Source organism: Crinia signifera, chromosome 1 (genome assembly GCF_055691185.1).
Source record: "Crinia signifera chromosome 1, ASM5569118v1, whole genome shotgun sequence".
Classification (NCBI taxonomy): domain Eukaryota; kingdom Metazoa; phylum Chordata; class Amphibia; order Anura; family Myobatrachidae; genus Crinia; species Crinia signifera.
In genome coordinates this window covers 42,851,601-42,863,934 of record NC_139217.1, presented here as the reverse complement: position 1 = coordinate 42,863,934, position 12,334 = coordinate 42,851,601, and the positions used below count along the sequence as shown (strand labels likewise).

General features: G+C 43.2%; 1 gene segment (V, D, J or C); it reads right to left on the bottom strand.

The window, feature by feature from the left end:
* Positions 1–2,846: 2,846 nt before the first annotated feature.
* On the bottom strand, positions 2,847–9,758 carry LOC146025753 (immunoglobulin kappa variable 3-15-like). The segment is given in 3 exon segments: positions 2,847–3,403; positions 9,501–9,578; positions 9,710–9,758. Coding segments are annotated over 3 exon segments (435 nt in total).
* Positions 9,759–12,334: the final 2,576 nt, after the last annotated feature.

Below are 12,334 nucleotides of genomic sequence, written 5' to 3'. Positions count from 1 at the left end.
GCGGCAATGCAGGGGGGATCACAGCAGGGATCAGAGATTCCTGCTGCGGTCCCCCTTTGGTACATTCGGGGGATACATAAAATTTGCGGTTAACTTACAAAAACTGGTGTTTTCAGGGATTTAGCCGCGAATGTTGCTTGATAAATGTGGCCCTATATCTTCTACATTAGACAATATATCGTTAGAATACACTAGGGGCAGAGAGCAACACAATCCCCCACTTCTACTGTATGGAGGCATGTTATAGAATTCCTCCCAGCTGATGCTCAGGACCAATCAACAATTACCAGAAGTATTTAGATGCTTCACAGGGGTCATACCAGATACTATGCCAAAGAGTCACATACTATTGCCATGTATATTATTTGTCTCATTTGTATGATTTGTTATCATCACATATTGCAGCAAAAGGAAATATATAACTAGATTATTACAGAAGAGGGATCTTAAAAATCCCTCTTTGAATACAAATTTGATATTGTGGCCTGTAGGAGAATCTATACCATGGATTATGCATCAATAATTATACTAGTTATAAGGGAGCAAGATCTGTAAAGCTTCACAGCTTGATACATTTGCCAATATCGTATCTGCTATAGAACCTGATATCTGATACAGACCACTTTCAATGCATACAGCAAATCAGGGGTTAAAGTGAGAGGGGACAAGGTGAAATGGAGTTCCAGCACCTATAATGGTAGGGGGAACTGAGTTCCACCTCTAGCACAGCCCTGAACATTAATTCCACCAGAAAATCCTGTCTCAGCGGCTTCTTCTTGTGACACGGCGTATGTTATGCCATCACCACCACTGAAGTGAAGAAGAGCCACTAAGAGGAGCAGGCTCAGTACTTGCTGAAGACAGGGTGAGAGGGGGCTGGAGGGACTCAGAGGTGGGGAAGCTGCTGGAGGGACACAGGGCATGGAGCTGAGGAGGTGCATGGACAGTGAGCTGCTGGAGTGACAGATACAGATGTGCAGAAGCCGCCCAACTGTGGACATTATGTGTATAAGGGGCACTACTGTGTGATTTAATATGAAAATACAAGGAAAGAGATGGTGTGTCTTGGTGTGGTGCACCATAAGAAATTAATTCAAGACAATAAAAATGAACTTTTAATTGATTTATTCTAAAAACTGCTAAATATAAAATAAACACAAAAATTGACAAAGTGAGAAATAGTGCGTGTTTAAAAACAGCACATGTGGGGACTTGCTTGTGTGTCTTTAGTGAGTATCTTTAATGATACATTTGTATTGTGTTGCATCTTTAATGAACAGTATCCATAGCAAATGTGGGACAATTCCTCTTGTTACATTTGTTACTGCTTTCTAGGTTGTGTGGATAAGCTGCTAGCACTTTAATAAGATGATTGTTTTTACAGACTGCTCATATCTGTTGCCATATGGCTTGATAGTCTCAATGTGTCGACACTTTTGTTTCGATAATGCTTGCTGTTTTGAGATTGTAACAGTTGGTATACAGGCTGCCAGTGAGTGCTACTTGAGATCACGAGACAAATATGAACTAGAGTGGTATATCCACCTAATTTGTTTATAGTTTATGCAAGGGCATATGATGTGAAGCCTTGGCTTCTGTTGTATACTCAGACAATGGGGGAGATTCTCTAAGAATCTCCACCCCCCTTCGCCGCCCATCGCATATTTAATTATCGCATATGCTGTAACATATGCGATAATTAAGGCAAAGGACAGCTCTTGCGTTAAGAGCTGTCCTTTGCGGTGAGAGTCGCCGGGTCCCAGCAGGTCCCGGCGGCTCTCCCCTCCCTCCCACACCCGGCGCTGCTGCTGCTGCTGCGCCGGGCTCTCCTCCTCCCTGCACCCGGAAGAGGATCAGTGCAGGGAGGAGGTCACAGGTCCGGGCAGCACTGCGCTGTGCTGCCCGGACACAGGTGAGGGGGCGATGCGGGGCGGCGGGGGGTCGGCGCGGGGCGGCGGAGGGTTGCGATAGAAGCCCATTGGCTTCTATGGGGCATCGCCAGATTTTTCTGGCGATGCCCCCCGCTGCGGTAACCCGGCGGGGGATGCTTACAGCATCCCAAAATGCGGTAAAAACCCTGATAACAGGGTTTTTACCGCATTTTTAGCTTAGAGAATCTCCCCCAATAGCTGACTCAATAATACCCATGACATGAGGTGGTATACATGTAGTTGATTATAATGCAAATACGTTAGTGATATAGGGCTTAAGGTTTATATAATGCTGCTGTGATAATATAAACAGACAAGCATTTGCTGTCGGCTCAATATAACTAATTTGCAAATCAAACTGTCAGCGTGTCAATACACGCTGATGGTCAGCGCGTCCGCAGACCATCAGCGTTGGACGCGCTGACCATCAGCGTGTATTAATCAAGAGCACTACATGCGGTGTAATGTGTATATGACTGTGCTACTGTGTGTTGTAATTTTAATTGGAGTTACTATTGTGCGACCACACCTCTTCCTTGTGTGACCACACCCCTTCCTTGTGTGACCACACCCCTTCCTTGTGGGACCATTGTCCCTTTATGGGAGGTAGGGCACAAATTCCCTGGTATTGGTCTAGGCCAGTGGTAGCCAACCCTAGCCCTCGAGAGCTACCAACAGTTCACATTTTCCAGACAACCTAGCTGCTGCACAGCTGCACTCATTAATCACTGACACATTTTAAAAGATCCACAGATGGAGCTAATTAGCTCACTTGTGATTCTGTGAGGAGACCTGCAAAACATGCACTGTTGGTAGCTCTCGAGGACTAGGGTTGGCTACCCAAGGTCTAGGCTCTGCCTAATGAGGGAAGGTGTGTGTAAGTGTGTGTGTGTGTGTGTGTGTGTGTGGGGGGGGTCTTGGTGTTAGGGGAAAGGAGTTCCACCACCTCTCTGGGTTCACTTTAAGCCCTGCACCCAATAATGACTGCAGATATCATCTGGAAGATTTTAATTAAAATGATGTTAATAAATATGCTCCAGTGCCTCTTATCAAACACCCAGATATGTAGTGACATAAGATTGTGAGTAGGAGACAGATTCATCTCCATGTCTGAGACACATCTCATATGCAGAAAGAGGAAGGAGGTTATTGTACGGCTCTGTATCACTGTGTGAGAGGGTAACTCTGACGCTGCTGACAGTAATAGTCTGCCTCATCCTCTGCTGTCACTGCACTAATTGTCAGTGTGAATGTAGAACCAGATCCAGATCCACTGAACCTGTCTGGGACTCCTGTATATCGGCTGCTTGCTCTGTAGATAAGAAGCTTTGGAGGTTGTCCTGGTTTCTGTTGGTACCAGGCTAATGCATTGTATATATTAGTACTGGCTGTACATGAGATGGTGGCTACTCCTCCTGGTGACACAGAGATATAACCTGGGGTCTGAGTCATCACAGTCTCCCCACAGGACCCTGAGGATTAGAGGAGACACAGTCATTACTGATACATGTCTGTATATAGTCATATACATCCTGCTCTGATTACTTATGTTACATGTATAGATTCCCCTACACAGCACCATGTAATGCCCCCAATCTCTCACCCTGAATATAAATGAGTATCACAGCCAGCAGGTAACTGGGAGACACCATCTTGCTGTATCTGGGCTGTCAGACAGAAGCTATAAGACGTCTCCTGTACAATGAGATATATAGAGAGAGTGACAGGTGAGGTGTGACAGGAAATCCCCCAGAGACTGTGTATGGAAATAAGATGGAAATAAACCACTCATGCACACGTCAGCTGTCACCACATATAGCATACTTACCTACACCTCCGGAATGGCTGGGAGGCTCCTGCCAACTGGGTCCCGCTCCCGACCCACCGGAAAGGTGGACAAATCTCCCACATTGCCCCAGCAGCCCCCGCACCTCATTTTCCTGCTGCATAAAATAAAGAATTTTGTGGGTCTGCGGTGGAGGGGCAAAAATGACGCAAATCATGTCATTTCACATAATTTTAGCACCTGCCCCAATTTGTGGAACCGCAAATTGCTGCAGCTGATTGTCACAAGGTGGGGCTTGGTGACGTCAGCCTCATCCTGCCCCCCCTGACATGTAGCCTCATCCCGCCCTCCTTTCACTCTTCTCCAGTTGAGTGTTGTATATGAAGTGCACTTCTTTGAAATTTGAGAGATATTTTATTTAATATATAATTGTTTTATATGTTTTATCTTAATAAATATTTCTATTGAGGAAATCTGCATTCGTTATCTCCTTCCTGAACACAGCTGCGCTCCTTGGCTATGCATGTGAGACTAGGCAGCATGCATTATTTCTGAATTGACTTATACTAAGAGAGAATGGAGGCAGTGATGGAGGATGCAGAGCCGGGTGCAGGGCCCTGATACAGAGGGGACACAATGCTGATGGTCATGTACTGTAGCTGAGTGATTTCCCACCGCTGTACAGTGTTTATTGGACAGAAAAGACTCTTTGTTTGGGTCACACATGAATTAGAATGTTCTCACATCATTACTATGACATTAAACTAAACTTCTATTATGTTTTCTAAATTAATACAGAGTGAAATAGTTGTGTTATTTATTGTTTATTTTACTAATATCCTTAATGTTTATTACATAATTATTAATAATACTCCTTTCAGACTCCAAAATCCCATTTTTTTCACTTGAACGCAAATTAACCCGGGTTTTAGGTATGTCTGAAAAAGGGTCTACCCGGGTGCTAAAACCCGGGACTCCGACCCTTCTTTTTACCTGGGTTGAAGACCTGGGATTTACGACCCGGGTTGACCCTTTCAGACTCAAGAAAAACCTGTTTTTTTCAGCAAATTACCAGGTAGAACTTATTCACCTGTTAATTTGCTACTGTAAGTGTGAATGGGCGCAGGCTGCACCCGGGAAAATGACTCAGCAGTCACACTACCCAGGAATTACCCAGCATTTTGTCTAAAAGTATAAGTAGTCTGTATTATGTCACTGTGTGTCCAGGAGGGTTCTACCTACTGTATTAATAATGTGGACTGGTATGGGTCATGGGGTCATAGGGTCATAGGGTCTTTCAAGAAATGGTCGACAGGCAAAAGGTTGACACATGGAAAAGGTTGACATGGACAAAAGGTCAACATGACAAAAGCTCATCATGAGTTTTTACATTTTTTAGGTTGTCTATGTTGCCACAGGTCCTGTACCACATCCCCTCACGTGGCACGCTGTGCATGCCATGCTTTGGGTATTGTGCCTCAATGTGATCTGCACGCTGTGTATTCTCCCTCTGCGCCCACTGCAATGGTTATGTATGAAGAAGTCGGTTTAAAAAAAAATAATCATGAAAACTCAGGTCAACCTTTTTTCATGTCAACTTTTGTCCATGTCGACCTTTTGTACGTCAACCTTGATCATGTGTCGAGCGTTCGCATGTCAGCCATTAGTGGTCGACCTATTGACTGTCGACCTATTGACCACATCCCGTTTGGACCACTATATCCCAGCTTAGATTGTCTAAAGGGATATTTACTTCTCCTGATTGTTTGTTCTCTGTGGGGGTTATTCAGACTGCGAAATCTCAGGGCGATCGGTTATCGAGTGACTGCTCATGTGTATGAATCATACAGCTGTGATATAATCCATCACTGACTGTTCTCACATTGCGTGACAGGAAGCCACCATTTGGGGCTGGTAACTGTCTGTTTTTTGGGAGTGTCAGGTTCCCAGGTGTTTGCAGGGAGGGTCTGTGATGCCAGCTCCGCCCCCGATCAGCCTGTTACTATCGCAGGCACTGAGTAAGTCCCAGGATACGCACAGACTGCGCACACTGGGGAAATCAGAGTGAGTTGTGAATGGATTAGCGGCTAATATTGCGATATTGTATTAGGCCATACACAGGCTTACACTGGGCGGCCACTGACTCTGGCGGGCATCAGATATCTGATTGCAGGAAACTGCTGTTACTTTATCTTCTACATTAGACAATCGGGTTATTTTCCTCAATAATAAAATGACCATGTCTATTATTTATCTCATTTATATAATTCATTATCATCACATATTGCAGCAAGAAGAAATAGATATTTAGATTATAACAGGAAAGGGATTTTAATGATCCCTCTTTGGAAACAAATTAGATTTTGTAGCCTGTAGGAGAATCTATACAATGGATTATGCATCAAGAAGTTACATTAGTTATCATGAGGTGCTATCCTGAGCACCTCATACACACAAAATAAAAATTATATATATATATATATATATATATATATATATATATATATATATATATATATATATATATATAGCGTGTAGTACAAAGTAGCGGCACTCAGACGGGTCTTTTTTCAAAAGATATATTTAAGTGAGCAAAACTGACGTTTCGGAGCTCGTGGCCCCGTTATCAAAGTGAAGCAGGTGATGGTCTCACCTGCTTCACTTTGATAACGGGGCCACGAGCTCCGAAACGTCAGTTTTGCTCACTTAAATATATCTTTTGAAAAAAGACCCGTCTGAGTGCCGCTACTTTGTACTACACGCTATCCATCATCTATTGATGGCACCGGGGGCAGCTGATTTATAAGAAGAGAGTGCCGGACCGACAAAAAGGAATCTATATATATATATATATATATACTGTATATATATATATATATATATATATATATATATATACACACAGAAATGACCGCACTCTCACCCAAAAAGAACAGCAGTGGGGTTCCCAACCAGAAATGCAGGCCAAAAGGCTTGCATTCAAAAATAGTCCAAGTATCCGCACGCAAGGTGCAGAAAGGAGAGCACTCTCCAGTCACAAATCAAATTTTGTAGTCAATAGTAGTTTAATAAAGAGTCATCAAAATCCAAGAGAGACAAAAGGGTACAATGTATGACTATATATGGTCTATATATGTATAGACCAATGTCATAGTATATAGTGGGCTACAGAATGGGTATAACAACCCCCTGTGCAGAGAACCCTCTCCCAGTTATGCATTTCTGAGGATCTCATGGGCTCACCACAGCCCGCAACTCCCCCTCCTTCGGTCTCCCGGGACTCCTCTCCCCTCTGCAGCATCCAGATCCTGGCTCAGCGCTTCCATATCCAGCGGCGCGCAGTGCATGTGTACAGCCTGGCCAACATGTGGACAGCCATTGCCTTGGAGTCCTCCTATTACCAGGGCGGGATGGGGGGGGGGACGACAGTGACACTGACCAACCATCATACAGCAGTCAGTGCTGCTGTCACCGGGACTGTCCAATCAGAGGCAGCATCACAGCACCGGCTAATCACTCAGACAGATTCACTGCTTCAGGGACTCCGACTGCCTGCTGGATGGAACCTAATGAATATCGGTAAAAAAAGGTACATTAATTTTAGCCGGTACAGACCATAATTTTTTTTTACTGTACCGGCTAAAATGGTACAGTTGGAGGGTACGCCATGTCTGAGACACATCCCTTACAGAAAGAGGAAGGAGGTTATTGTACGGCTCTGTTTCACTGTGTGAGAGGGTAACTCTGACGCGGCTGACAGTGATATTCTGCCTCATCCTCTGCTGTCACCCCCCAGTGGCATAACTAGTGCTCTGCAGCATGGTGAGGGAGGTTTTATTAGTGAGAATGGCGGCCGGAAGAGTGTGAAGCCGAGGAGGAGGAGCTGGTCCTAGGAGAGCTGAGGAGATAAGTGTGGGTATAATTAATAATGCATCATTTATCAATTTATTTGCCTATAATGCATATGTTATATTGCATATAATAATGCATATAATATTATGCATGATTAATTATCCAATCGTGTGGCGCTCTCTTTTATATACATTTTATGATAGTGTAATTCATTTCAATTGTATATAATTGTACTTATGTCCTTTCAATACAGCAATTTCCAGATTGCTGTTGGGAGTAGTCTTTGATAGTTTTTTTACAACCCATATCAGTTTATTAATGTTTAATTTGGCATAATCAATTAATAAATTAATCTTCGATTATGCTAAATTGAGAGCGTTCATAAATATAGTATATTTGTTATAGATTTTGCGCCTGATTGCTCCTTTGCTGAGTTTTGTTTTTACTTCCTGAAAGGACCTGCCAATATACCCCTCTCCCAAGCTCACGCCCCTTTCGTCTCCCATAGGCTACCAACAAACTGCAACCAAACTTCACACAACTAGCATGCATTAACTACTTCCTGCAAACACAACAATGTAAGCCTCTTAACTACGCTCTGGCTTAGGCAGCCCTCGCTTATTCTTGTCACAGGCCATTCGCAGGCTTACACAGGGTGGGATCGCACTCTGGCAGCATTAAATATCTGATCGCAGGAATCTGCAATATACATACCTCCCAACTGTCACGATTCCGTCGGGACAGTCCCGATTTTCGGGTCCTGTCCCAACGTCCCACCCGTGGCAGGCATTGTCCCGCTGCGGGGGGTGGCAGTTGGGAGACCCCCCAATCTAGTAGAATAGACGCTGTGCGCATGCGCACAGCGTCTATTCTCGTATGAAAATGAGGTCGCGGCTAATTAGCATAAGCCGCACCCTCATTTGCATACGCCCCGCCCCCTTTTCGGGCGCGCGCGCGAGTGTCCCTATTTCATCCGGACACAAGTTGGGAGGTATGAATATAGTAGACTGTTTCTATATCTTCTACATTAGACAATATCTAGTTAGAAGACAGTAGGGGCAGAGTGTAGGACTATCCCTCACTTCTACTGTATGGAGGTAAGTTATAGAATTCCTCCCAGCTGATGTTCAGGACTAAACAACATTTACTGTACCATTTATATATATAGAGGTTTCACAGGGGTCATATCAGATACTGAGCCAAAGGGTCACATACTATTGCCACTCACAGATATGTGATATTGGGGTATGTTCCTCAATAATAACATGACCATGTCTATTATTTGTATATTTTTATATAATGTATTATCATCATATATTGAAGCAATGAGGAATATATATTTAGATTACAACAGGAGAGGGATCTTAAAGATCCCCTTTTTAAAACAAAAGCCTGTAAGCCTGTAAGCGAATCAGGAGACAAGATCTGTAAAGCTTCACAGCTTGGTACATTTGCCCATATTGTATCCGCTATAGAACTCTTTGATTTCTGCTACAGACCATCTTCAATGCATACACCCAATAATGACTGCAGAAATCATCTGGAAGCTTGTAATCAAAATGATTTTTATAATATGCTCCAGTGCCTCATAACAAACACCCAGATATGTAGTGACATAAGATTGTCAGTAGGAGACAGATTCATCTCCATGTCTGAGACACATCTCTTACAGAAAGAGGAAGGAGGTTATTGTACGGCTCTGTATCACTGTGTGACAGGGATATAACCCTGCTGACAGTAATATGCTGCCTCATCCTCTGCTGTCACTGCTCTAATTGTCAGTGTGTATGCAGCACCAGATCCAGATCCACTGAACCTGTCTGGGACTCCTGTATATCGGGTGCTGGCACCAGAGATAAGAAGCTTTGGAGGTTGTTCTGGTTTCTGTTGGTACCAGGCTAACCAGCCGCTTATACCAGCACTGGCTGTACATGAGATGGTGGCTGCTCCTCCTGGAGACACAGAGATATAACCTGGGGTCTGAGTCATCACAATCTGCCCACAGGACCCTGAGGATTAGAGGAGACACAGTCATTACTGATACATGTCTGTATATAGTCATATACATCCTGCTCTGATTACTTATGTTACAGGTATAGATTCCCCTACACAGCACCATGTAATGCCCCCAATCTCTCACCCTGAATATAAATGAGTATCACAGCCAGCAGGTAACTGGGAGACACCATCTTGCTGTATCTGGGCTGTCAGACAGAAGCTATAAGACGTCTCCTGTACAATGAGATATATATATAGAGAGAGAGACAAGTGAGGTGTGACAGGAAATCCCCCAGAGACTGTGTATGGAAATCAGATGATAATAAACCACTCATGCACACGTCAGCTGTCACCACATATATTACTACCATCATACTACCACCATATATAACCACACTACATAATAAACATAAGAGCATTAGGGTCATTCCATGGTAACAAACATTAAATTTTGTCTAAAAAGATCACGTGAAATATATTTTTGAGCATATTGTGACAGCTGTTGGGTAGCTGTTCCAAAATCAAGAGCAATGTGACTCTGCCCTGGAAACCATTATATCAGAAAATCCCAGATGCTGCTGATTACATTACTGGGATTCTGCTACAGCTAAAAAAACCTGGTCTCGATCCTCCATATTATTTTCATGTAGACTCTGCCTCAATGTGTTTTGATTATTTTCTAAATATTGACACAGACAACTGTGCAGTGTTTACATTTCGCCATCATTTCTGGGTAATGCTGTGTACACACAGGGGAGATATATCGCTCAGTTTCTCCTTTTCATCAGCGACCAGAGATGGTCGCTGATGAAAAAGAAACTGCCGGGGGAGCCCGGCAGTGGAAATCAGCTGGTCGCAGGAGCATGTTCCTGTGACCAGCGCTCACTACGGGGGAGAAAACAGGAGCGCGCACCCGGCGATATATCGCCGGTGCACACTCCCATCGTGGGCAATATGGTCGCTCAGCGACCATATTTCCCGCGATAGAGTACAAAATCGCCCCCGTGTGTACGCACCATAACAGTTTTACTACTAAACAATGGAAGCAGGGACTTTATTGTTATTATTGTTTATTAATATGGCGCCACAAAGGTCCCGCAGCATCTAACAATACATAAATGAAACAAACAAATAATGAATTACAGTACAAGACGATTTAGGACAAGTACATAGTAAATAAGGTCAATTACATCAGGAGATAGGACACTAAAGCAATTATTAAGGTGGCAAAGATATATATTATACCAAAAGCAAATGAGATAAAAAGCTATACCCAATAATCTGCGCTTATTTTATCAAGGTGCATGTATGTCTGAATTGATACCAAACACAATTTTATCAAATAACCGTTTAATAATAAGAAGAGTAAATAATTATAATGTATCACAATACAATAAAAACAGAAAAATAAAATAAATTTAATAAAAATAAGAATATAATGCACGTTACTCTTTGAAAAAGCTTATACCAGAGCGAAGCGCGTTAGTGGATCTGGTACCCCTGGAAACAAGGAGACTGTGAGCCAGCCAAAATAATTACCCCCACGGGTGCGCCTCACACCCCGTCTGTATTGGTAGATGGAAGGAGCCTTCACCAACACCTGTACAGACACGCATATCCCAGGTGCCGCTGACGACAGAGCGGTGGGTGAGAGACGCGGCTCTGTAGCTACACAGGTGCCTGTACAAGCCAGATGTGAGACAACCTGCTGCCGCACGTGAGAGTCGCGGCAGACAGGACTGACAACAACTGCCGGACTCGGGTTAGTCCTCCTACCTGGCATTTCACTTTCACCTTCCCTTATCAACGGGTAGAAGAACGAAGGGCAGTGAACATTGCACGAAATCGCCCTCCTGCATCCCTGCGATAACAACACTCCCAAAACCTATCCAACATATTGGAACTTGTGAGTATTGTGCAAATAAGTGGAGACACATGCCTACAGATGTGTTACTTTTAAGTGATGGACTTTGCTCCAGCTGGCCTTTCTAATTGATCAGGACACTCTTCTCTATACACACAGAGTAGAGAACAATAGTATTCAAAATCTGGGGTCAATTTCATCTAGATTGTAATATATTAATGTTTGTGCACATGTGTTTACAATATTTTATGCATATATTTCGCTTGTATTAAATATATTTAAATATGCGCACAACTAACGACGTTTAATTGTGAATGATAGGTGGCCACCTAAAAACATAGAGTGCATTATATTCTTATTTTTATTATTTTTTATTATTATTTTTCTGTTTTTATTGTATTGTGATACATTATAATTATTTACTATACATTTTGTAGGATTACCACCTAATTAGGTGTGATTACACAGTCACGCCACCATTCTGCAGCTGAAGAATATTAATATTCATGGTAAAAACCATTTACTTATTGACAATTAATAGAAATATTTAGAACTAGCGCCCAAAAAAGGAGGGTAACCTCAAAAAAGAAAAGCAAATGAGAACGGAGTCCTGCTCGTGAGAGCTTGCATTCTAAAGGGGAGGAGCAAACGGACAGTAGTGACACAGAGCGAGTAGAAGTGAGCATAAACAGAAGGTTGAGATGAGAGATTGCTGGGTTTTATGTGGTAGGGTGTAGAGATGGGTCGTTCGCGAACAAACCGGATCTTTTGAACGGATTCCATCCAAGAACAAATGAGCCGCCGATCCCAAAAAGGTGATCCGTTTCAGTTTACAATGCATTTTCCTGATCTCGGTGCTGCCACCTGATGCAGCTGAGATGTACTACCTCTGTAGACTGAGTA